Source organism: Pundamilia nyererei, unplaced genomic scaffold (assembly GCF_000239375.1).
Source record: "Pundamilia nyererei isolate P.nyererei 1_Seehausen unplaced genomic scaffold, PunNye1.0 scaffold00009, whole genome shotgun sequence".
NCBI classification, from domain to species: Eukaryota; Metazoa; Chordata; class Actinopteri; order Cichliformes; family Cichlidae; genus Pundamilia; species Pundamilia nyererei.
This window is the reverse complement of record NW_005187410.1, coordinates 4,581,663-4,609,490: the sequence shown is the minus strand read 5'-3', so window position 1 is coordinate 4,609,490 and position 27,828 is coordinate 4,581,663. Positions and strand designations below refer to the sequence as shown.

General features: G+C 40.1%; 1 protein-coding gene across 1 annotated transcript; it reads right to left on the bottom strand.

Moving 5' to 3' along the window:
- On the bottom strand, positions 1-27,800 carry map3k20a (mitogen-activated protein kinase kinase kinase 20a). The gene is made up of 20 exons (XM_005723484.1): positions 27,682-27,800; positions 26,037-26,226; positions 23,312-23,399; positions 19,846-19,947; positions 18,245-18,310; positions 18,126-18,154; positions 17,040-17,177; positions 13,238-13,324; positions 12,242-12,316; positions 12,059-12,165; positions 9,939-10,074; positions 4,246-4,290; positions 4,121-4,151; positions 3,874-4,013; positions 3,705-3,767; positions 3,528-3,617; positions 1,556-1,672; positions 1,326-1,400; positions 1,074-1,224; positions 1-978 (listed from the first exon to the last, which is right to left on the bottom strand). The coding sequence occupies exons 2-20, from the start codon at positions 26,193-26,195 to the stop codon at positions 263-265; spliced, it is 2,415 nt and encodes an 804-aa protein (XP_005723541.1). The 5' UTR covers positions 26,196-26,226; positions 27,682-27,800; the 3' UTR covers positions 1-262.
- Positions 27,801-27,828: the final 28 nt, after the last annotated feature.

Below are 27,828 nucleotides of genomic sequence, written 5' to 3'. Positions count from 1 at the left end.
TGGTGAGGCAGGAATGTAGTTTAAATTTAAATCTTTATTTTTAGGATTGATAAATAGCATCATATTTTCAATGCGAACCACAGTTTTGAATGTCATCTGCAAAAAATCACAGACTACACTGTCGTTTTTAAAAATACGTGAACAAATAAGCTCATTTTTTAAAAATACAAATCCCAGTTACTAATTATGTCATGTGAGCAGACATAATCCATGTGTAAAACCTTTTCAGTGTGTAACATGTTCAGTTCTTGTGTGGCCTACATTAAGTTCTTCCACCACCACCGCGCCCTCCCCTGCCCCCCCTCCTCGGTCGACCTCTGACTTGTTTATTGTCCTGCCGTGGTAATCTCTTATGACGCTCCACTTTGATCCACCCTCCGTCACTGCTTTTGCCCCCCTCCTTTTCCTCACTGGCATTTTGTGTCACAGACAATAAACCCGGTATCGATGGTGTGCGGCTCTGTGGTCTGGCACTGTAGCTGTTGGACGGCGGTCTCCATGGATGTCGGGGGGTTCTGCCACCTTTATTATGAGCATGTCCACCTCTACCACTACTCTCTGTATGACCCCAACCCTGCACCCCACCCACAGTAAATGTATTGCCCGTGTTGCTATTTCTGCGATAGTTATGCACTGCCCCTGCACTGAGCGGGCGCTCTCTGTCTGAGGTGCTCTCTGACGTAGTGCTGGAGGGACTGCTGCCCTTTGACCCCAGATAGAGCGTTGAGAGTTTGGCCGACAGGCTGGCAGTTGGCGAGGAGCTGCGTGAGTCGGCCCAGTGAGAAGAGTTGACGCGGTTTGGAGAGCGGCGCACAGCTGCAGCATAAGAAGACACATGTCTTTCATGTGCAGACAGGAACTGAGGCAGAGTGCGAGCATCAGAGCTCGTGAAGGCGGTGTGAGCAGCAGTCATCGGCTGGGATTTCTGGGCTATCATCTGCTTCAGTCTTACATTGTACATCCACTTTGGATCAATATCTAAAACAGAAAACACGTACCTCATATACACCTCCTATATGAAGAATTTTTTTTTTCCGCTAAAAAAACGATATGAATAAATAATAAATATTTACCGCGGTTTGATCTGTCCTTGAGGTTCCAGTCTGTGCTAGCTGGGGCTGTTTCAATGACGAGCTCCACAGTCTTGATCTCGTCTCGTCCACCATTGACGCTCCATGTCATCGAGCAGCTGTGTCTGGTGGACTTGGGAGACTTGACATCATTCTGAAGTGAAAGTAGTGATATTTAATGTATGTTGTTAAACATGATTGTGCGTGACTGCCTGTGTGATACATTTTCAAACTGCAGCTGCTAAAATGACCCACCTCATAATTGACGGTATAGTCCACTCTCTGGTTCTCCTGTAGCCCAGTGACCCATTTGTCCATCACAAAAGGTGGCTGCATTGAATAACATTATTTTGTTTGAAAAAAACAAAAAATAGACAATTGCAACCACCACAATACGTCAGGTTAAAATGCACCGATCAAGACATTGAAAACAATTAGGTGTGTTGTAACACACCTAATTGTTTTCAATGCGTTTCTGACGGCACCTTAGTCATCCGCAGGATTTCAACGTCTTGTCTGTTGGCGTTAAAGATGACATCTTTGATGTAGGTTATAGCGACTTCATCGCCGTCGAGTTCCATGTACATTTTCCATTTGCAGTCCTTGAAATAAAATAATTGCCGGTCAGATAATGTAGGTCTCAGCGACAATAGATGTAAAAGTTTTTAATTTCACTCATCTGTGTGGAGAACTTGGTAAATCTTGTATATAAACCAACAGCACAACCTACAGGTAGTTGAATGACAGTGGCCAGAAAGCCTCACATTGTGGGTGAAGACAGATAAGTATGAAATAAAACTTTTAAAATAAACTGCTAGCAGACCAAAGGGGAGAAAAGACAGAGTATACATGTAAAATGCAGTTTGCATGTAATGTCTACAGCAATGCAAACCTAAGTTAAAAGACTGATCTTTATGGAATTAGGTTCTCTACATAAATATACCTCAAATTCGGCACATTTCATTAAATTACTCTAACAGAGAAACGGAAACAAAAATCAGCAGCAAATATTTTCATGCCGCTATTCTAAATTCCAAACATTTAGGCCTTTTCAGAATCCAGGATTAATTTTTTGGAGCAGGAAACTGTCTGATTTTAGTTGATAAAACCTTTTTTTTTCTCCTCATGGACTGCTGCAGAGAGACACACATCAAACTGGGGAGGCACAAATCGAAGCGGTCCCCAGCCCTCTTCTTCTGCATACTGAATGCTGACGACGCACGTAATGATTTCGCCAATCCCTAAAAGCTGCCAGGAAGCTACAGGTCACTGCTTAACCACACAGGGTTCATGGCACAGGCCAATCCATTGTGTAGTGATCACAGAGAAAGACATCAGAGGAGTGGCACTAACACACTCGTCTGAGGAGCCTTCGCCCTCTCCTTCATCGTCCCCGGGGGCTGGAAATGACTCAAAGGGGGGAAGCTTGAGCAAGCCTCTGGCTCAGAAACACACCAGTGGCCCAACGCTGGCCTGGTGTCGGGCCTGGACGGTCGCACCGGGGCTCCCAGGTCTATGCTAGTCTAATCACTCCAGCAGAAACAATGTCTGGTAATGATGCCTAGGACCCGAGTGCGTCTAATGACAACTCATACATAATTCAGCACCTTTCACTTGGCTGCACGGTGATATCCTCATTAGTAGGGGACCCTCAGTGGCTGTCAGATGGTGGCCGCACAATCGCAGGCCCTCATTTTGTCTTTGAGAAGTGCAGCTGCTTCCATGACATCGCCAGCAAAGAGGGGCGAAGAAAAAAATGCAGTGCGGGTTTGTTTTATTTAGTGCAAAAAACCTTCCAGTTTGTAAAAACAAGGCTGACACGGAACCTGACACCAGGCAGGGGAAAATAATTAGCTCTCATTTTCTCAGCCTCCTGTTTCCTTCTCCCTGCTGTGTTTTCTACCCACTAAACCACCACATGTCAGAAGAAATGGGAGGCAATTAGCAGGCTCGTTTCAGCCCTGCCGAACACACTGAAAGAGGACTATTTATGATGGGACAATGAACAGCTGAAAGATTAAATAACGTTTGCCTTTTAAAAGAAAATGACTTCTGGCTAAATGGGCTATTTTTGATTAAATTCAAACAGCAAGTGAAGAGCCACCCTTTCTCCACAGTTTGAGACCCTAACAAAGGGCTGTGAGCAAGTCGAGGTGGATGTGGTACATGGCTGAGCCTGAAATGTTTATTTGTCTGGTTTAATACATGTCTAGTGATGCCTTGAATGGTCAGCATAACAGCCGCCATCACGAATCCTCAGAACAAACAGCTTCAGTTGTAGTGGGCCGATTCAATCGCATGTCTCTATATCTCCTTAGAAAGTATCAATTATGCCAAAAATGCTCAAACAAGAAAACATTTCTTTGTGATATTCTTATTTTTTTGGATTTCATCGCTTGCTCACAGCTGCAAAATATGTTGGAGTCAGTGTTTGAATGTGTTTTCTGACAGACTTACAGACTTTCCTGTTGCTGGTTTCCAGTGGTACCCAAACACCAGCTCCAGATTTACAGTTTTACTCTGCTCCACCTCCTTTTCTAGTTCATCCTTGGGGAAGAAAACAAAAGCACATAAACATAAGCCCCAAAAGGTGCGTGACAATAAAAATGTAACACGTCCAACGGATGAAGATACCTTCAGCAGTGGCGGGAAGTGGACGAACCCGAGGTAATCATTAGTTAGCTTTTCGATCTCACACTGGAAAAAGAAAAAAATTCCCTTTGAATTCACCGCAGAGCCAAATATCAGAGAGCTCTGCCGATACCCCGTAAATGTTTTCGGTTAATGGTTAACCGTGTCTTGCCTTAAGGTGCATGACGTGACCTTTGGACTTGACCCCCATGTCCCGCATGTCGGTTTCTGTGAGCAGCAGCAGCCTCCGTCCGGTGATGTGGTTTTCTTTAAACAGATCGGCATAAAGCTGCATGTCACATGCGCTGTCTCCTGGCAAAGACACAACCAAACATTGAAACGAGCGCGGAAAGAATGAAGAATGCGAAACAGAAAACATTTAAGACGATCTGAACTGTTTAGAAAGTAAATGAACAAACCTGCGCCAAATATTTGCTGCATCCAGAAATACTAAAGGAAGAAAATCACGATTTAATCGTTTTAATAGCAGTCATGACTGTATCACAATTTAAATGGCTGCAAGTAAAAACACACTGATACCAACCACATGCTCCTCTGTCCAGGTATATATGTCCAACGTGGGGAGCAACTGCGAAGACAAGACAAATTTAATCCAAAGCAACAGAATGTGGTTGGATATAGGCATCATGTGTCCATCTAAAAAAGGCCAGAACTCCAAAGTAAAACTCACAAGACTAGTAAATATTATTAAAATGGAAAATATCCATATTTTTGTCCACATCTTTGAAACCATTACTTTTTCAGTTATTGTGCTTTGTGATTAAGAAGACTGGATGTAGCCGTAATGGACTATATCCAACAGAAATGCCCATCTGACTGATCTAATGTGATCTATTTGAATGAAAAAAAAATCATTTATTGCTCATTAAATGCAATCAAGCAGAAACTTGCCAGCCAAAATAAAGATTTCATCATTGTGATTATGAGACTGGTGTGTAATGACAGAAATAATGCAATGGGAAATTGGAGAAAATACGTCTAAATGAATGAGTAATCCCCCATTCACTGTCTTCTTCCCACGACATCCTGTAACAGCTCGGATTATGAACTAAATGCCGGGCTCAGTTGACAGTCGCTGAGGCTGCTGCCTCATAAAGCCACTCAGCCCTACAGAGCTTTTCCGCCTCCTCCTGTAATGCAGTTCAGAAGTAAACAGATTCGGAAACACTAAGCCAATGCCAGAATCCCACTGGAGTGACTTAACATCACTTTTCAAAAGCCACATTGTATCTCACAAATGAGCAGCCATGCTTGTGTGGCACGTCATTGGCAAGTGTGGTTAAATCTAAAAATTTGAAATGGGGGATACAGTCTTTGTGTTTTAAGATTTATATGTGGAACATGCAGGAGAAAAGCACTTTGAGTTGGGTTTAATTCACACAATTGTGCCCCCATGTGGACTAAGTGGATGATGGGTAGTCAGGCCATGGATATACCTATAAAGAAGCATGTAGTTAATGTCTCAACAAAAGATTGAAAAATGGCCACAGGAAATGCATATTTTACTTTTTTTTTTTTTATTTGAAAACACTAAAAGCCATGCTCTGTTATCATTAAGTTTATTAATACTAGCTATAGAAACGTAACTAATATCATTTTAATGGCAAAACGTTTGTTTTATTAGTCACTAATTGTTCAGATGTGGAAAGTAATGAAATCGAGCCAAGGCAGATTAGGAGAAAGTCAAAAGAAAATCATCTGTTAACAGGAAAATAAATCAGATGAAGAAGTTTCACTATTATAATGGAAAATAAAGGAAATAAGAAGTTTTCACATGGAAAAACACAAAATGCTGATTGTTATGTCTAGTGTAATATGTCTAGGAGTTGATGGCACAAGAGGATAGGCAATATTTGTACAGGATTATTAGCTCATGGCAAGAAGCTAACAAGCAACAACAGAGGAATACAGAGGATTACATCCTCATGAGACTGACTGATTATAACAAGCGAAGGGGACAATTTAATGGGCTATGCTCAAGGAAGCATGTCCTTCCCCCACAAGAGGCATAATACCTAAGTGAACACTAATGCTAATATGATTTTCTGTACTGTAAAGAGCAGCTCTTGAGACGTGATCCTGTGTGGATAAATACAGCGTGGCGTCTATAGAAAGATGTTACTTTGTTAAGCTCTAAAATGTAAATTCTTTGGCTGAAAATTCATGTTTTTTTGGAGGCCTTAGGAAGAAACCTGTTTTCAAAAGTAAAATGAGAGAATGAAGCTGACAGCCACACAGCAAAGTCCCTCTCCTACTGTTTTGAACCTGGGTCACTCAGAGGAAAAAACATGTACTTTCTTATCCCGGTAAGAGACTGTGTCTCAACAACTGCACTCCACCACAACCAGAACAAATTGGCCAATCTTAATGTCAGCAAAATGTCACTTCATCATAAAAGCCTGGCCTTCTCTAGGCAACTGGATCACATGGCTCTTTCTTCACAGCATGGCACTATACATCCAGAACATTAGGCATACGGCAAATTACATCCATAATATCCACAGGTGGAGGGCTTCAAATATGTTCTATAATTGTGACCAAGTTCCCGCGCCGTATGTGGTGGAAATACATCATGAACGCAGCTTATAAAGCAGAATAAATGCTCTTTTATGGTGTGACAAAGTAATGATTAATGAAATAATTGTCGAATAATTAATAACGCAACTTAACAAGCTGTTCATATTAGTGCTTTCACAACACCAGTAATATACAGTGGGGGATGTAATTATTTGATCCCCTGCTGAATTTGTAAGTTTGCTCACTTACAAAGAAATGAACAGTTTTTAGTTTATATGGTAGTTTTAGAGAGAAACTGAATTTCAAACCAAAAATCAATAAATTACATAAAAGTTATAAACTGATTTGCATATCATTGTCTAAAATAAGTATTTGATTATTAGCATCTCCCAAGCATAACATGACTAGCATAACACAAGCATAACATGACTTGATACCCTGGTGGAAAAACCCGTAACATTTCTTGCGGTTGGTCACCAGGTTTCCACACATGAGGGATTTTACAGAAGCTCTCGAAACCCTTAGGTTTTATGGCTGTTGCTTGGGAACTCAACATTTCTGCTGATCAAACTTAAGATTGGCTTGTCTATGTGACTACTTGAGCAGTGGCACCTTGCAAGTACTGCAAGATTCCAATCCATCACAGCGTAGTGTGCTCCCAATAGTGTTCTTGGTGGCTGTCACAACTGCCTTCATATCATAAACAAGCTCCTCCTGTTTTTGGGCTGATCCACCAGCTTTCTCATGATCATCCTCCAGGAGGAAAGACCTCGCATGGAGCTCCAGACTGAGGGCAAGTGATGGTCATTTTATATTTCTTTGCACCAATAATTGTCCCCTTCTCGCCACTTCTTGCTTCTTGCATATGGTCTTATAGGCATTTCCAGACTTCTGCAGGTCTGCAATCTTGTCTCTTTGAAAGCTCTTTGGTCTTGGCCATGGTGGTGGACAGGTGTGCCTTATAGTGTGGTGTGTTTATGTATATGAACAGGTGTGTTTATATACATAACAAGTTTTTTCTTTCCATTAAAATGAAGCTACCACACAAATTAGAGACTGTTCATTTCTTTGTAAGTGAGAAAATATGCAAATCCAACTGGGTATCAAATAATTATTTCCCCCACTGTATTCAGTGAGATCACACTATGTGATGGATGCAGGTGGAACAATATCAGACACTTGAAGGGTTCATTCAGTGTCATCAGGCCACAGGAAGTGTCCCATTTCCACTGTCATGTTGACACAGCTCACAGACCTGGAGGAGTTGCTTGACTCACGTGTTGACCTGCATGTTAGAGTGCAGGACAGGGCAGCCAACAAAGCCTCAAGTCTTCTATCACAGACTGCAGACTCACATACTCATTACCAGAGGTTGTGATATGAGAAGACATCTGTGAATTATTAGACTCCTCAATCACAGACTGAAAGCACGGATTAGTACTTATCTTTAGAGGTAAGAACAGCTGAGAGGCAGGACAATGTCAAAAGCAGGGACACCGTGGGAAAAGACAAGAAAACAGGATAGAAAAGAAGAGACATAGAAGTAAATAACAAAGAAAAAGGTAAATGAGAAAAATCAACAATGTGAACCCTAAAACCCCCAAAAGTTGATTCTGCCCATTTGGACGTAGCATGAACCCTTAATAAAATAATTTAAGAAGCCAAATGTTAAAGTGAAGTTAACAGGACAGCAGAACGACAGAGCACATAGAAAAGAAGCACGTTTAATGCAGTTTATTCAAAGGCTCAACTGACTTGTTAAAGAAATTGTGAGTTGTCTATGTGGGAGAGACAGCTTCCAGGTATCTAACATGTGCATGATTCTGATGCATGGCCATATATAGGTTAAGACAAATGACTAGGTATCATTCACAAAAAACACTGGACCAGGTCTTTATGCTCTTGAGGATACTTGAGGGTGCATTGGAGTTTGCCCAACCAGTCTACATTTGTTTTGTGGACTTGGAGAAGGCATTTGACCGTGTCCCGTTGCTACGGGCCATTTGATCCTTATACAACCGTTGCTAGAGCTTGGTCCGCATAGCCAGCAATAAGTCGGACTCGTTCCCGGTGGGTGTTGGATTCCCTAAAGGACTGCCCTTTGTTACCGATTATGTTCATAATTTTCATAATTTCTAGGCGTAGCCAAGTGGTGAAAGGCTTCCACTTGGGCAGACTCAGAATCTCGTCTCTGCTTTTTGCAGATGATGTGGTTCTGTTGGCTTCATTAAGTGGTGGGTTTCAGTTTGCACTGAAGCAGTTTGCAGCCGAGTGTGAAGCAGTGGTGCTCCGACTGCAGTGAAGCGGATGCTGTACCGGTCTGTCATGGTAAAGAGAGAGCTGAGCATAAAAGCGTAATATTTACCGGTCGAGCTACTCCCCTACCCTCACCTAAGGTCACGAGCGCTGGGTAGTGACTACATGAACATGTTTACAAATGCTGGCCTCTCCCTAAAGTTAGGGTGAAGAGCTCGGCCATCCAGGAGGGGCTCAGAGTAGAGCCACTACTCCTCCACATCAAAAGGAGCCAGATGATCTGGTTCGGGTATCTGACAAGGATGCCTCCTTGGCACCTCCTGGGTGATATGTTCTGGGCATGTCCCAACAAGAGGAGGCCAGGGGGAAGACCCAGGACAAGCTGGAAAGCTTATATCTCTCAGTTGTTCTGGGAACCCCTTGATGTTTCCCCGGACAAGCTGGATCATTTTAACGTTGGTAGGCGATTACTAAGCAACATGATGATATGACAATATACCAAAAATTCAAGGTTTTTGGACATAAATGAAATGTTATCATCATGAAATTATTTAATTTTATAATATATACACCTGTATAGGTGTATAAATGCTACAAATGGGTCATCTTGTCCCTCTAGTAGGTGGTTGCTTGGCAACATTATGATGTTCTAATATCTAATATAGATGAGAAACTTCAGGGGCCTAAGATGGTAAATGGTCTGTATTTGTATAGCGCTTTACTAGTCCCAAAGGACCCCAAAGCGCTTTACACATCCGACGACATATCCACACATTCACACACTGGTGATGGCAAGCTACATTGTAGCCAGCACTGACAGAGGCGAGGCTGCCGGACACTGGCGCCACCAGGCCCTCTGACCACTACCAGTAGGCAACGGGTGAAGTGTCTCGCCCAAGGACACAATGACCGAGACTGTCGGAGCTGGGGCTCGAACCGGCAACCTTCCGATTACAAGGCGAACTCCCAACTCTTGAGCCACGATCGCTCCAGATATACCTGTGTGCCAATTCTGGCTACTCAGTTCCTGGTGGAGGAGCTGTGGGCTGATAAGATTTTGGTCAGTAATAAAAATGATCATTAGTTGAGCCCTAAATCGTTTTGCATTGGATGTTAGATGCAAAAAAGGCAGAAAAAGGAATAGAATTAAAGCTGTGACTGTCATGTCAGAGGCTGGATGCTTACAATCTAATAGTAATTTTTTATTGTCACGATGCAAATGTTCACAACTCTGTTTCATACTCTTCTACTTTCCTTCTCATTTCAGAATAAGGTTGAGGGGACTTCAGAAGGTAGCTCAGAAAATAAGCCTCTACATGAAAACGCGAACATTAACAACAGCGCAGAGTCGACGTGCTGCCGCCGAGACCACTTCACAAAGTGATGCGGCTGTCCTGAAGGTGAAGGTGGACCAAAGTGAAGAGGGGATAATGAGGAACTCACCGGACTGTTGGACTGTTCGATGAGTTTGCGCTCCCACATCTTTAGTCGCCGCTCACGCTCCTTCAGCTCTTGCTCTTTAGTGCTCAGGTCTCTCTCCAGCTTCTTAAGTCTCTCAAGTGTAGCTTCAATCTCACACCTTCATCATACAGCAGGAGAAAACTGTTAACATTTAAGGATGGCTGGATTTTTCTTATAAAAACCAAAACCAACATTTTTCTTTTTTTAAATCATGTCTCTTTATTTTCTGGCTTCCCTTCAGTCTGCACCACTCAGTCTGAGCTCACTCCTTACATAATTTCCAAAAACAGCTGCCCTGTAGTTTTTAACGAACCTCTGTAAAGCAGTGATCGAACATCCAATGGATCTGGGACTACATTCAGTTAGACTATTCATGACAGCAGGACAAGGTATGTGTTTGAAGGAATAAACGAAGTGGCTCAATAATAATCCAGGTTTTCTTTTCTTTTCTTAAATATGTGTATAACTGACAGCAACCACAAACAAAGGATAATATTGTTAGGTATGGGAAGTTTTCTGGTTTCCGAGTTCTATTGACAAATCACATTTCAGAAAGACGATTAGGGAACAAAAGAGAAATCCACTGGCAATCTCAATATATCAGTCTGACTTTAGTGAAATTCGTGAGAAGAATCATTCCACTGTTGCTTTTGGTCTTTGAGGGGATTTGTAGAGTGAGAAAAATAAAGAATATAACCACAAAATAAGACAGAGAGTTTTAGGACAGCATCCAGTGACACAACATTAAAATGAATCCAAAATAAAGCCCTGCACTCAGGAGGTGATTACGAGTTACGCCGACACTTTAAATACCAAGTGCAGGACAAAGCATGTTGGGATTTGTTTTGCCCAGCAGGTGGGGCTGCGCAATGTATCGCAGAAAGCCATGCTGAACTTCAGGCCCGCTAAAACTCCCACACTCTTTTCATAAACAAATGCAGCCCAGGCAGGAAGGCCATGACTTGCTCCTCCCAGTCCTCCACCACTTCCTTCACAAATAGTGAGCTCTACGGCCTCCCGCTGTACTGACAGGCCTCTACGTTTGGCATTGCCCTGACCCTTCCTGCTCAGTGAGCATTATAAACAGATAAAAACCTTTTATAGAAAAAAAATACTTAAAACTGAAATAATCAGCGTGTGAATCCTAGCAATGAAGGAATCGACCACGTGTCAGCTTCCAGCCCCACATCTCAGCATGCATACAGTTACATACTGGTATTATCCAGCAGTCACGTTATTGTATTTTTAAGTTATTGTACTTGGAAGGGAGAATGCATTCATTTTTAATTTACACAAGCACTTCAAGTCCATTATGTATATGTGACAAATGTAACAATACAGCTAAAACAGGAAAGAATATGAACCTTAAAATGAAACTCAAAATCTTTCAATTTAAGTTAAATATTATGAAGGAAAGAGCCAAAAATAGCATCTATAAAAATAGAACTATCTGGGCTTTTCTTGGTAACACAGATACCTGGGAAGCTAGAAACAGGTACAACAGGTTTCTCAACATCGCTTTTTTACGACTGGAGGTGCCATCTTTCACTTTGAGCCGGATCTAACTTCTTGGGCCAAAACACATTGTCGCTTTCTGTTTTCAAGCAGAGATTTACTTCAACCTGCTCCACCTGCAGATGGCTGCCTGGACACAATAACACCAACACAACTTCTGAGGAAAAAAAACTCCAAGCGCAGACAAGGCCCGGGGAGAGGCAGACAGAGAATAAAGTAACAGCTGAGACTCAGGCTGTGCCGAACACCACCAAACCTCCAGCTGCTCATACAGGCCAATTAAACACTTCTACTTGAAAAAGATGGTGATTATTTTTAGGGTCTTATGGGTAAAGAGAGGAAGTATATCCAGATGGATGATTCTTTGGGGGGTTTTTATGTCTTTATGTAGCTATCAGTGTGATTATTAAAGATCTATATGCATGATCTCAAGTCCTTTTTTGTGTTTCACGGCCCCCGTCAGCTACATTTCCACATCATTCTTTGAAAACAGTCGCACATCTCCCTACACTGAGGCAGTATACCGGCGGAAAAAAAGACAGTTATAAATACATTTACTGGGTTTGAAGAATAGCTGATCACATTACCTCCATTCAGCCTTGTTGTGAAGGAAAGAGTTGCACTGTTGAGGAAGCTGGCTGTCATTAGACATGGACTCTAAAGTAGAGAGGATCTGCTTGAACATTGGTCGCTCCTAAATGAACATAAAACCATTAGTAGTGTATATAATTCATATATCTGCTTCATATTTGCATGCTTGTGCAACTTACTTTTGGTTCTGTTGCCCAACACTTTTTCATGAGCTCAGCAAAGCTGGAAGGACAGCCACTGGGGATGGTTAGCCTCTAAACCCCACACACACAGGCAGAGGAAAGAACAGCTTTAAAGGAACCTTAATATGCTAACTTAGATAAGAAGCTCAAAACCATTCTTGTGTCTGTTAGATTGCCTTTGTCCTAAAGGGTCTCCTGTTTGTCAAGCATTTAATTATTGCTCTATATGAAGGATCACAACTGCCATAATCAAAAAATAAAGATACACATAAATACACCTGTGACCATTTTATTGAGTACACCTGGCATCATTATGTGAATGAGGCCAAGACTCATTGTATCATTTTCGTCAACTTTCCACCTACTGCCTAATCTCCATCATGCCTTGCTCCCCACAGCAGTTGCCAGGCCTGCATTCAGTCCTGACAAAATATGGCAAAACACCCTGTTATACTGCCAAAACGTTCCACCAATTGCAGCTGATTCAGTGTGTGCACTGCCTGAATACTGTAGGGTACAAGTCGCCGCTGACCTAATGCTTCAGACACCCACCAAAGGAGGGAAAACGCATCTAAAAGGATGCAGCCAACTGTCGCAAACGGGGGTCCCCGAAACCCAGAGGCGCTTAGCTAACCTAGCCAAAAATTAAGCCCAGTAATGATTATTTAAGTGTTGATTATTACTAGTTGTTGTTGTTAATACTCTGAATAAAAGTGTGTTTCAGTTTGGCATACATCAAAGTTGAACTTTTTGTTTTTTATAATTTGGAAAAGGGTTATTGATGCAAAGGTAATTAAACACAAGAGGAAATTAAAACAAGTATAACGTTATAAATTAATTAAACCTCTAATATTATTCTGGTGTAATTAGTGGATTATTGATGTATTCGGTAAGTCATTTATTTACTTTTTCATTTATTTATTTAGATATTTTTATATGCCAGTTTCACTTCTCCGTTCAGAATTGCATTCATGTAATCATGCAGTAAAATACCTCATTCTTCTCAACCACAAGCCAGGCCACTTGTAAGCCTTCCAGGCCTTTGAATGGTATCTCACGGGTGAGCATTTCCCAAAGCACCTGTCACAGAAGGTAGAGAGTCAGGTAACAGTGTTGTAAAATTACACAACAGCACACTACATGTGTGAATGCACACATGAGCCGTGATAAGCATGGATCTGCTGCTGTTACCCATCACCACATGGTTGAATTACACAGAAATATCATAAATCTATCAATACCCTCTGTTTATATAGCATGTGTATTCATAGCAAAACACTAAAAACATTTATGCATTTCCCTTGAAGACCACACGAAACATTAAAAACATCGAAAAAGAATCACGCATGATTTAAATGCTGTTGGGCCGCTGAAGTACTCCCTTCATAAGTCAGCTTCTTTTCAGCTGGGCTTCACTAGTGTCAGAAATAATCACCTGTGTCAACATCTTAAAAACCACATAATGAAAAGGTGGAGGAGCGCCGCTTTCAAACATCAAAGAGTAAGACTGTATATGTATACCACATTCCTAAATGTATGCTTCTTGACAGCTGTGTCTAATTACACGTATGTATTTGACTACAGAAATCAGATGAACGTGCAGGCGTCTGAGCGAGAAACTCACGGCTGCTGAGGTAATTTTACCAACGGCAGATTGTAAAATCCTACATAGATCCAAGGAAAAATAATTTTAATTAATGCGTTTGCATTTTACCAGAGTGACTCAATCTTTTATAATAGTGAAAGCAACTTTCAAAACAACTTTGGGGCAACCGATAAGCGATTCCATAGTGAAACGACTTCCAAATTACTCCCGACACTAAGTTTCTAAGAGGCTGTAATCCTGCAAAGGTCGCAAATGCTGTTTTTTTTCCACTTAGAGAGAAGAAATGTTCAAATGAAAAGCATCAATGGGACCGGTTGCCTGATTTTGTTTTTTGTTTTTTTCCTCTTGAGAGATTTTAGTGCTATTTGGTTGACTGCGTTCGTTCTATTTGATAAAATCTTATTTTTAGACTGAAATAAAAAGCTTGCCAATCATATGTTTCCTCTAAAAAAAAGATCAAAAATAAAATAAAATAACATAAATTGGCTCCAACTTCTTGACCTCAGGCTTTTAGCTGCACTTCCTGGTGAATTATTCACTTCTGTGATCTTTGAAGTACAATAATGAACACCTTTTCAATGGTTATGATTATATTATTACCACGAGACTGAATGAGAAATAACAGAAATCTAGCAGGCGGTACAAAGCTCCAATAATATGGCCTTGACCTGCTCTATGAGCCAATAGATTCTTGCTCAACTTTACAGATTTGGAAAAAAAGAAGCAAAAAGAAACTTTCTTCAAAGTCTAAGACTTCACAGACTCCTGTTGTGAAGGACCTCTGTTATACGCGTCCACAATGGCATCCTTTAAGCACTGATTCTGCCTAAAGCTGTCATCAGTTTTGATATAGTGTCTAATTATTCATCTCTTTGAAAGAGTGCTGCTATTTGTTATTTTCTTTACATTTACTCTTTATAAAATATAATCATACAGTACATAAATATACGAGGAAAATACCCCTCAGCTTCCTGGTAGACACACCTATGGTATAAATTTGAAAATCCTACGTGGCCTTGATTTTCAGAAAACTTAACCAACCTCTGACCTTGAGGTCAAGGTCACAGAGATTGTAACTCGTTCAAGATTTTTAGTAGATACTACTATGGTATCAATTTGAAGATCCTACATCGCCTCGTTCTTGCATTCACAAGCGTAGGTCTCCACACTGCCCACTGGCCAGTAGTTCACAAAACAAATGGATAAAGCCACTGTGACATCACTCATTAGAGATATCCCAACTTCTCTGTTAGGCTGACTCCATTTCAGTGTTTTAAAAATGCACGTGTTGAGTGAGAGATGGATTTGAAATAGGTACCAAAAGCAGGCCCAGTATGAAGCACAACCTTCGTCATAATCCTTTTTGACTCAAATGGGGACCAGAATTTAGTAAATTCTTTAACTGGTGAATGAGACCATAAACTCTTTGAGAAAGTGTCTTTTTCCCCGCCATAGGTCATAAAAGTAAGGATGAAGTAGTTATTTGACCAAAGTCTTCTATGAAATTTCTTTTTGCAACCACAAGCAAGAATGCAGGTTTAAAGTACTTTCTCAATGCCAGAAAGTTGATCCATTTTACCTGGATGCAACGCTGTTGATGTGACAAAACATTATCCAAGTGACTTCATGTGTCTCAGCTGACGGCAAATTCCCCCAACCGTATAAACAGATCCTTATGAAACTGTACTTGCTATAAGGTCGGGGAAATCTGCAGTCAGCTGAAAGAAATGGAAGAAGTCGCTTGGATGAGTGATGAAATGTTTCTTCCACTGAAGAAACATCTGGATGAAGTGAATAAACTTTCTGGAATCAACGCTTCCTCATTTGTTTCACTTTTCAAAAACAGGTCCCTCATGGTAGCTCCTAAAAAGTTTAGTTTGCCAAAATTCGCTCATGTTCAGTAAATTTATCTGTTTGGTCTGTGGTTCTTATAAGAAGCTTATTGCATCTTTCATTATGATACCGTTTGGAGTTACCGGTTCCCGGACAAAAACAGGCTTATGATCTAAACTCGTCACAGTGAGAAGAAGTGGCCACATAACAGGTTGAGACAAGCTACAAACACACAGGCAGCATTCAACAAATACAAGAAGGTCACATTAAAAAGACGTAACAACATTACTGCAACACAAATTGTGTGCGTGCAATGTTAGCGTTACGTTCGGTCTGACGTCTTTCGTGACACATCAAAAGGAATGAGTCAGCTCAGGATTAATAACGACACTCCAAACCTCTAGGATCTCTAACAAAATACTTGCGGATAAATGTGTTGCTATTACCCAACCGCTCTTTTCTTGTTAAACCCAGGAAGCTGATTTTAGTGTAGAAGTAAGTAAATTGTCCTCTGAATGACTACGCTGCTCTGTATGGGAGAGGTTAGGTGCTAAGTGAGCAGGACAGGAGGAGAAAGCAGGTCTGTTCAAACAGTCAGAGACTGCAAGTGATAAACTTTAACTGTTAACTCTTAGGATGTTATGTGTTAAGGGAGGGCAAAAGGACACGAGCACTAAGACTTTTCTATTAGCCTTAGAATAGAGGCGAATAAATGGTAACTATACAGAAAAATGGCACCAGCTCCAGCTTCACGGGGCTTACATTTAAAACGGCAAAACTCAGACTAAAGAAAACCAGACAAAACTATTTCATTTTTTTTTAAACTGAAACATAAAAAATAAAAATCAAAGGGCTAAGATGCCAAACATTTTTGGCACTGAGATAGAAGAAGTATATTATTATGAAATTGTTTAGATGTTTAAAGCGTGCATAACTATATTTATATCATAAAACACAACAGGAAACAGATGGTATATTTTGTGTCCAAATGATCTAATTCATACACGATGGTTTTATGACACCCCTAAAGATCTTTATGTTGCCCTGAGGATGAAAAGTAAACATCAGATTTATGAAAATGCAATAAAAAAAAAATCTTCACCCTCAATAGATATAAAGCAAGGATGGTTTATTTATTCAAACAATTAGTCGTTAAGGAAAATGTGCTCTGTATAAAGTGATGTAACACTCAAGCATATTTTTTTTCGCTTTGTTGCTTTTCGTTCCGCTTTTTCCACCGTACTTATGCAACAACACTACAAGGGAAATGTACATGTAATTAAATTAGCTGAAATCAGCATTTTCTACCATTTTTCTGTGTGTGTGTTTCAACTCAGGTTCTTTTTTGCCACTTACTACTCCGTAGGAGAAGGTGTCACAGGTCTCAGATACAGGCAGGCTCTGGATCACCTCCGGAGCCATCCAGGGAAACGTACCCACTAAGGACATGTGCGTTGTGTGGGTGACAAACTTAGATGCCCCAAAATCACAGATCTGTAGAAATAATAATAATATTAATGTTTATTTGGGTATCCAGAGTAACCTGTCATTCATAAACCTTGTGTCACACTTAAAATATAGCAATCAATAGCAGCATGCAGATTTAGATTCACCTGCTGCTGATGCAACAAATCTACAGCACTGTAATCATATAATTATTCCTGGAGTCATCGTATGTTTCAGTCACTGTGACGTCACAGGCAAATTAAATGTCTCTATGATACAGAAAAAGCCTCAAAGCACTGACATATATAATCTTAAGGTTTTGGCAGATTTACAAGTGGATGTACTTTGCAGGACTCTTAAAGCAATCACATACTGTACCAACACAATTATTATCAACTTTGGTTTTGTGTCTATCTATCTTATCAGAGAAGAACTGGTCACCGGTCAGCAGCAGATCAGCAAAGAGGATCTCCTTTCTCTCAATCTCATCCACCTATGGCGAGAAACACCGTAACACTGTCCCTGATTACTTGAACATGCCAAGTTAGTCACTGCCCTCTTGTGTCCGTATACTGCTGAAAATATCAAATGAGGATTTCGTGCTTATATTTCTTTTAACACTGAATAGAATGTGAATCCTTAGCTAACAGGGCCATCACATCAAAGGGCAGGTTGAGTTTGTAGAAGTGAGACATGGCACTCCAAGGACCCTGAATTCAAATCTATGCAACAGAGCCACAGCAACAAGGTACAATTTCTCAGTCAGGAAAAGCTGTTAAAACTTAAATTTAAGACAAATTCAACATTGTAAACACTTTTTGTTCCACCTCATCAAAGTTTGCTTGAATAATGTTTCTGTCCTAAAAAGTGCCTGGAGGTGTTTCAAGGTGGCTGGGAAGGACCCGATTTTATGATTACAGAATTCGGATTGTTTCCAATTGTTTTATGATCATCTGAGATTAGGTTTCAGTCCATAGGTTATATAAAAAGGCTTACTTTGAGAACTTTCTCTGCAGATAAAACAACTGAAAGAGAAAAAAAAGTCAGTAAATGCAGATGTTTACTTAAAATATTTAAGAAATTAAATTTGGTAAACTCATGTCGTGGTCAGTTACCATTCCTGGACTTCAGGTCTCTGTGGATCACCTTAACAGGAGCTTCTGAGTGTAAATAGTGCATTCCTGAGGCAGAAATAAAGACAAATTTTCAGAGGAACATTAATAAAAACTCATTTGGAAACTACAATCCTAATAACACGAGCATTGGGACACTGTGTAAAACATAAATAAAAAGGGGAACGCAAAGATATGCAAATCTCATGAAACCATATTTCGATTTTCATGACCTCAGCCAGAACTACATTAACATTAAAACTGACGTCTTTTTTTAGGTCAAAGGGCATTTAGAATGGACTGAGGCAAAGCAGAAAACTGTTCTGTGGTCAGATAAATCCAAATTTGAAATAAAAAAAATGAATTCATTTTTCAAAAACAAAACTGAAGATGACTAAAGATGAGGAGGAATGTCAGTGCCTCGTCTAAAAACCTACATCTCTGATGGTGTGGTTGCGCACCGCCGTCCATGAAATTGACAGCTTGCACATCTGGACAAGAACCATCAACGCTGAAAGGTATATACAGGTTTTAGAGCAACATATGCTCTCACCCAATGACGTCTTGTATATATTAATAAGACAACACTAAAAGGCATACTGCAGCTATTACAACAGTGTGGCTTCATAGAGAAAAGCCCGTTTGCTGAAGTCCACACCTTTCCCCAACTAAAATATCTGCAACATCATGAAATTAAAAAATACGACACGATGAGAGCCAGGACTGTGGAGCAGCTAGAACCTAATATCAGTCAAAAACAGGACAACGCTCCTCTTGGAAAAATCCAGCAGCTGGTCTCCTCAGTCCCCAGATGTTTACAGAGTGTTGTTAAAGAAAGCGAGGATAGTGCAGAGTAGTAAACATGGCTCTGTCCCAACTGTTCTGTGACGTGTTTCTGACATCAAATACAAAATGAGCTAATACTTTCCTTAAAATGGCACATTTTCTGTTTAAACATCCGGTGTTTTCTTTGTTCCATCCTGAATAAAATATGTGTTTATGAGATTTGCAAACCACTGCATTCTGTTTTTATTTACATTTAACACAGCACCACAAATTTTGGGGAAATTGGGTTTGTAGTTGCTCTGATGAGAAGATAATGCATGCTTTAAATGACATTGTCATTTAAAGCATGCCTGTTGTATATCAGCAATGAGCAATGAGGCATGGAGCTGCAACCTGCAGCCTTGTTGACTCATTTTCTTTATATTTCCATGAAGGATGACTACACAGCTCAAGCAGATCACTACAAAACTGAACTGCAAGACTGCTGCTAATGCAGTAGATCTATTTACTGTATGGCTGGTTAACATATAACAAGCTAAGAAAAAACTTCTAATATCAGTATTTATTTTATTACTTTTGGTGTTAAATTGTGTGTCTCTTTATTTTTTAATATACCTCATTTTATTCTATAAGCTGCATTTCTAAGAATTGGCCAGAAATTCTATGGAGCTAACTCTGTTTTTTTAATAACTGTCAAATAATAAAATGAAATAAAATAAAATCATTTACTACCATCCTTAAGTAAGAATTTTAAGTTCATAAATCAATCTCACAACATTTCAGCTGTTATTTACTAGTAAGATACATCTGAAGTTTACCTTTGGCGATCTCTGCAGCCCATGTCATGATCTGCCCCATGTCCATCTCCTCACTGACATCACTGGACAGGTAATCATAGAGTGAGCCGCAGCTTGCATATTCTGAGGAAACACGAAAACTTTATACTGCTGCTTAATGAATAAAAATGAATGATGTTACAGTGGCAAAATGAGTTTTACAGCATGCATATGAGTGCAGTATACGAAAGGGTTATGCAAAAACAAATTGGATATTCGGCCACACCACTCATAGTGTCTCGCTAGATTGCTACGGCTTGACGCTGTGGGTGAGCACCAGTCGTAACGAGCTCTCTTGTCCCCTCCGGACATGGCTGTTAAACGTCTACAACACAAAGTTGCTTGTGCTCTGTTGTCAAAGGATTCGTGCATTTCTAATGGGCCATTAGAAATGTATGAAACTTGCAAATTATGTGGACTTTTGCAAAATCTCCTTCATAAGACCGCTGACGACACTAAAAGACAACTATGATGAAACAAAGATTGAAACAGGAACACAAACTTTAAGCTTTACTATGTGTAGACAGAGGCAATCTTGTGAAGTAAAGTCCTTCAACAGAGATAAACAAGCACCAGCTAAACAGCAGGGACCCTCCATTTGTGCGCAATAACCCCATCATATCCCAACACAATACTGTAAACACGCACAAGCACCGAGATAGGAACATAATTAACAACCATAAAATACACCGAGGACTTTTATTATTATTATGAGCCAGAGTTTCCTGTTGACCCTTTTTTGTTTGCTTTTTGACTTTGATACAGGAAAAACTGAATGAAAATGGACGAGCAAACTCATGTGTGAGACATCATGCAGCTAGTTCAACTGCGAATACATGTCTCCTTCTGCACTTTGCACCCATCCACATTCCTTAGATAATCTGTGCCAGCTTCAATGTAAAATGCACTTTCAGTTTAGCGTAGTGTCACGGCAGAGTCTTAATCAGTGGAAGGGGAAAAAAAAAAACGCCTTAAAATGACTGTAACTGGCAAATGTACTTTAACCCTGAAACAATACTCTCCTATAATTCATCAGGTTTATGAAGCCGCTGAGTGACGGCAGTTATTGTTAAACTCCTGCAGGTCAACAGAGACAATCAGGTATCTCAGATAGGTTGTAGATAGTGGCTGCGAGAAAGAGGGAACTGATGCTGTGTGTCAACACAGTCATAACAGAGATGATGAATGTGAGCACGGCAAACGTTTTTTTCCCTCTATCTGCTGCTAATTAGATTCTGCCTTATTAAATAGAGACCACAACCTACTCCTTGACAACAAAACCTTCCCTTTCGGAGCTCTGTAGTACAACCGATCCTGCAAAGGAGTAGAGTGCACTGATCGTTTTTCCACTAAACTTTGATTTGATTTCTGATTCTTTTGTGCTTTTTCTTTTTTAACACTATTACATAGAAAATGGCAAATGAATAACATTTTACAAAATGTGGTTAGGCCTGATTACCCTTTTCATAATAATCTTAGTTTTCTTTCTGATGCAGCCAAATATTCTTGTATGAAAGAGCACCTCTTTAAGAATATCAAAGGTCTTTCTACACTTCTATATGAGAGACACTTAGAACACTTAGATAACGTCTACAGATAAATAATTACACTGAAAGTATGGGCTTGGTTTTACATAACTGCGCTACACAAAATAATTTAAGTAATAACATTTTACTGACTCCATAGTGTAGTAGATTACACCTTCACCTAACACACAAAAGATCCCGGTTCGATCCTGGATTTTCATCAGGAAGGAAATCCAGGTCAAAAGTTTTGCCACATCAAACATGCAAAACTACCCGCTGTGGCAATCCCTTGTAAATAAGGGACAGTGGAAAGTGGCTAGCAGCCGTTGATGACAGGAAGGTTTTGCATGGGCAAAAGAAATTCGATTTGCATGAAATAATCTAAACTGTTTAAAAAAATGTGCTTTCCTTTCTGATTGCTTTGAGAAAGTCCTCAGTGTCCAGCAGAGCTAAGGTAGTAGTAGAAATGAGTGCATGAGAAATCTCTCTGAGATATTTTTATGGCTCATTTGACACTGGGGAAACATGTACAGAGAGAACAAGATGGGACCCACGATGGAACCCTGAGGTACTCCACAATAAAATGTAGCTTTTAAAGAACAATTGTTTCCGGTGCTGACAATGATGGATCTATCTTTCAGTTGAAGTTGATCAAGAATTTTACTGTTTTATTGTTATCTTTTGTTCATTTAACTACCTCTTGTTCTCTCATATGTCAACAAACTTTAAAAGTGCAATTTTTTCTTGTTTTATTACTTTTTGTAAAATATTTTTTATTGTTGTATTATTTTGTTTCTCCTAACTTTCCTTTTATATCATAATGTTAGTTGGCCTGGTCTTCAGCCATGGCTAAAGATAGTCAGAATCTCTCTGACATGTTTTCATTATTAGATATTACAAGCTGCAGAGGAAATGCAACACCCTTGTAAAACATTAGCATAAAGGTAAATACAGAAAACCACAATCTGTTAGCATGTCTCTCTCACTTGTTTGTAATGCTGCACACTTATTAAATAGAGCCATGTTTTATAGAGAGAGAAAAAAAGTGCATTGCATCCCGTGGCTTTACTTTCAAAGCGATTTGAAGTATTTAGTGGAGACTCATGTAAACTACTGCTTTAGCATTTTTCCTCTTCAGAAGAACAAAGATCTTATATTTGATGCCTTATGTTTGTTGTGAGTCAGGGTGTTTCACTCATTCATTCATTGTTTTGTTTTTTTACAGTTTCGTAAACAGATAGTGAGCTGTCAAAGCAAGGACAACATATTAGAAAGATGATGGATGAAGGGAAGAACCAGGATTTCCAAACATGCAGCAGTTCCTGAATCTCATGGGCATTTTTTTTCATAGTAGCACAATGAAACCGAAACTCTAGGTGTCAGTTCACCACTAGAAGCAAAGCGAAGTTTAATCTTTTATATCAAATGAGTAACTACATTACGAGCCTAAAAATAGCATCCTTTCTACCTATACTGAGCGACACCATTAGGCACATTTAACAGTCAAACTCCATATACACCATTCTGCAGTGAAGGTCGAACAATATGTTAGGCACATTTTTGAGCTGGGGCTCGATTTAAACGACTTTTCTGCAGGATTCCCTGATAGATGCGAGCATGATGGGCCCCTTGTTTACAACAGTTCACAGCTACACGAGCATTTGAGGCTTTATTCTTTTCGGTCTTTGACCTAGACAAAAACTGAAAACAGGCTCACACAACTACTGTATGAATGTGTGCACATCCTGAGGCCTCTGGCATTCACTCACACTTCCATAGAAACTTCTGCTCCATTGAGCAACTGGTGCGAACAGATTTGGCTGCTGCCTTTTCTATCATGATGTTATCTGGTGGCTCTGTTGTATGCTGTTTTTCACTGAGGTTTCTTTGCTGTAAATATGCATCATTATTTATAAACTTACCGGTGACAATTCCATAGTTGGGAGCCTCGACAATCGCGCCGTAAAACTGGATGATGTTGCGGTGGCTGAGGACGCTGAGGATTTCAGCCTGACCAGTGAACACACACAAGGAATTTTCATGAGAATTAGAGTTTAAATAAATGAAGTCTGGATCAATAATTTAGTTCACACATGATTTCAGTGTGTGTGAAGTAATTTTTTATCTTTAAATCACCTTTACCAAAGGTTCATTTAAGTCTCAGGAAATGACAACATTCACACTCTATTCAGCATGTACATAGCAGAATTGCACATACCGTGCATGCACTGAGTATACTTTCCTTATAGCATATTTACTATGCTACAGATAACTACATTCTTTAACGAACAAGCTACATATTTGATTACTACACCTCATGATGAAATACCTTGCAGAAACAACTTTCACGGCAATAGTTTAAAATAATCACTTTCTGTATGACTTCATCAGTCTTTCGTATCACCACACTTCTTGACAAATCTGCTGTTGAGGTTTGGACTTTGACTTGGACATTGCAACACCTTGATTCTTTCCTTTGCTGTTGTCCTGTTGCATGGCCCAACTTTATTGACGTTTGACTCTAGAATACTTTGGTATTCAGAGAAGTTCAAGATCAACTCAGTGACTTCAAGGTCTCTCTACTTTCAAGATTAGGCTTAAAACTTTCCTTTTTTCTAAAGCATATAGTTAGGGCTGGACCAGGTGACCCTGAATCCTCCCTTAGTTATGCTGCAATAGACATAGGCTGCCGGGGGATTCCCATGATGCATTGAGTTTTTCCTTTCCAGTCACCTTTCTCGCTTACTATGTATTAATAGACCTCTCTGCATTGAATCATATCTGTTATTAACCTCTGTCTCTCTTCCACAGCATGTCTTTTATCCTGTCTTCCTTCTCTCACCCCAACCGGTCGCAGCAGATGGCCCCGCCCCTCCCTGAGCCTGGTTCTGCCGGAGGTTTCTTCCTGTTAAAAGGGAGTTTTTCCTTCCCACTGTCACCAAAGTGCTTGCTCATAGGGGGTCATATTGTTGGGTTTTTCTCTGTATCTATGAAGCGCCTTGAGGCGACTTATGTTGTGATTTGGCGCTATATAAATAAAATTGAATTGAATTGAATTGAAGGTGCTCATTTCCTGTAGCTGCAAATTAAACCTAAAAAATCCCCCCTCCCACTACCATGCATGACAGTTGGTATGAGGTGTTCATGCTGATATACTCTATTTCACCGTACACATGTAACATTACCAAACATCTTCTCTGTCAAAAATAGTCCTGGAAGTCTTGTGGTTTGTTCAGATACAATCGTACAAGCCTAAGCTGCGCTACCATGTTCTTTTTAGACAAAAGAAGCTTTCTCCTCATGATCCTTCCAAAAAGCCATATTTGTTCAGACTTTTTTGAATTGTGCTTTCACGAACTTTGAGATTTAACATGCTAACTGTGGTCTGTAAAGTCTGAAATACAGCTCTTGGGTTTTTTGCTTTTTGTCAGAGCACTGCTTAATCTGACTTTGGGGTAATTTCACTGGGACATCTGGTCCTGGAAAGAATGCGGCATATCCCTGAATGCCCGGAACAAGCAAACTGTCAAAACTTCTAACTTTATAGAGTTGATCACACTTGCTGATGATCATTTTGTTACGTGCATTTGGCTGCTGTTTAACCTCTTAATTCCTATGGAATTAATGCTTGGTTATTCAAAGGACTGCACAGAGTCCTGTGAGAACTTTTTTTTTCACATGACTGTTATTAACACCAAACCACAAAGTATCCCAAAGTATAAAAGTTAAAATTATGACCTGATAACTGCATAAAATACTTCCTCAAATTGATTATAAAAGCTCCACCACCCTAACCTAGAAATGAGTGCTTGTATAAGATTTACTGCAATCCATTTAGAACCCAGTTAACTTAAAGTGGATGATTGAAGGAGTCACCATTTGTGAATTCATAAAAAAAAGAATTTAATAAAAAGCAGAAGTGAGAACTTGCTGGTTATCCTGATGCCCCAACAGGAAAGGTCAAAGCAGACTTTGACTTTTTCAGACTTTTACAGAACTCAGTGGCATGGCTCTCAAAGTCTGACTGGACGCCAATGGTCCTATGGAGTCTTCTGGAGCATATACAAAGACGTATCAGTGCATAATCGTGGCCCAGAAAGGTTAATGTGTAACCTTTTTTTTTTTTTTGAATGAACCTGATAAAACGATCTCATTTAATCGCAACCAAACACTATAATTAAAGGAACATCTGGTTCAACGTGCAAGGATTACATTATTATTCCCATTGAACAATCTTCTCCCCAACACTTGAGTGAAGTTGAATGGATATCTGTGATCTTTTACAATTTCATAAAAGAAACAATGAACAATTTTCTGAACATCCGATCACAGGCCGACACACATAATACAATTTCCCTGAAAAGATTTCAAAGATAATTCTGTTTTGTCTTTAAGACAATGGGCCTGTGCTTTCAAAGACACTTCAGGAGCAGCCTTTGCTGTAATTGGACCAAATACATTCTTTCATTTGGCTATAATGTTTCTTTCGCAGCACACTGCTCAGAGAGGGGGAGTATAATGACCATGAGTGATGGGTACAGAAGTCACCAGATCTCGCTAAATGGGATAGCAATTAAAATGATTACTATGCTGACAATTAAAAATATATATGAAAAAAAAAAAGATCCAGGTAATTAAGATTCTTACCTCATTTTCAATCTTGAGCAGTTTTTTCACCGCCACCTCTTTGTCCTGGGAAATCCACTTGGCCCGGTACACACTTCCAAAGCTGCCGCCACCACAGTTTTCGAAGAAGTGGATGTCATCGAAATTGACTTGCACGAAAGACGAGCTGGGAGACATCATCTCATAATGGCACTCAGTTCCAAGTCAGCTCCTAAAAGAGCGAGGGGGATTACGGGAAAGGAAGGAAGTTGGGTTCACAACAAAATCCTTTGCGGTAAAATAAACTTAATCCATCAAAGCGAAGCTTCACTGTCAAACACCATTTGTGAGTGTGGCTGCAGGTTTGAGGCTGCTTTGCCATCGGTTGATTGAGCATAGCAGGGTGATATCGCTCATTTTAAACTACCACCCCCTGTCTCTTCCACTTTTACACATACAGTCCACCTCATCAGTACCAGTAAGCAATGGACTCAGGGTCCAGACTCTGCTTGTATAAGGACAAAGGCATGTCTGGTATGCTGGGATCATGCAGCTAAAGTCGCAGATTACTCCAGCAGGTTTGGTTCAAGTAGGACAACAAGCTGGGAGATCATACAATTTTGACAATAAAAGCTTCTTTTGTTTCAAGACAAAAACACCTTGAGAGATCCACATATTCTCTTTCTCTATTTAACAGAAAAGATGAGCTCTTCTTGCTTGTGTTGAGGCCAAACATGATGATGTGTGTGTAAGCCAGGGTTAGTGGTATAATGCTTCCAAACCGGACACCACACAGATTTATTATCATATCCTTTTGTTTGTCTGTAGCGACATAAAAGCATCTTGTAAAGAAATAATTCCATCATTACAGGAAATTATAGCATTGCTATTGTTCATAGGTTTCCCATTTACAGCTGAGCAATTACGGCTTTTAAAAGGCTGTTACCTGGGTCCTCATTGGGATTACTATCCATCACAACGGGAAATGCCACCATTGTCACAGAGGGGAGCCATTGCTCTCTGCTGATTTACTTGTATTCATGCTATACTTAGCCTGGCAGCAATTTGCTCAGTGGACCAGCCCCCCAAGTATTGTCTGACCACTCAAGAAGCCAGGGTTACAGGGATACGGGAGTACTCCTGCAGTCATCGCTGGCAGTTTCTCACTTAATAGCAAACACGACTGCAAGCGCCGCAACAATAAGGCCTGACAGCCATATGTCAAACCACAGGTAGTCACTGTAATCTCAACTAAATGATGAATTAATCACTGAGACAGCGAGGTCAGCTTTTGTGTCACATCTTCACAGCTAAAAGTGTGGTTATATGCAGATGTTACAATCTTAACCAATCTAACCCCTACTCAGTTACTATGCTGTGTATGAGATGCAGATAATACTTGTGTGAGGGTTAAATCACCGGTCAAAACATTCAACAACAACTAGATACAGTATGAGCAACATTAAACTTAAAGCGGTATTACTTTGTTATTATTACATGTTTATAACAGTCTTATATTAATGCACCACGTCACACTCAACAGCCCGCATCAACACATCTGCACGAATGTGTGTTTAATATCAAACAAGACTCGCATTATATTTAATCTGCTGGACAGTGAGCCTATGTCGAAACTGCTCATTGAGACTAATTGGATAACTGGTGAACATTATCAAAACACACATACCGACATTCAGTGTGAAGGCTGGCGCTCCGGAGCGGCTGTTCCTCCACGCAGGTAGCACCGGGCACAAGACAAACTTTGCGAAAGAAAGGATAGTTCCGGGAAATCTCACGTGACGTCGCTTGATTTCCCCGATCCAGTGTGGTTTCA

What these genes read in the sequence shown, in the direction of transcription:
- map3k20a (XM_005723484.1), bottom strand. Translation starts at nt 26,195, where the DNA reads ATGATGTCTCCCAGCTCGTCTTTCGTGCAAGTCAATTTCGATGACATC. An exon ending in TCGAACAGTCCAACAGTCCG is followed by an intron (nt 4,291 to 9,938) that starts GTGAGTTCCTCA and finishes TTGTCTTCGCAG; the next exon opens with TTGCTCCCCACGTTGGACAT. An exon ending in ACTATACCGTCAATTATGAG is followed by an intron (nt 1,225 to 1,325) that starts GTGGGTCATTTT and finishes CTTTCACTTCAG; the next exon opens with AATGATGTCAAGTCTCCCAA.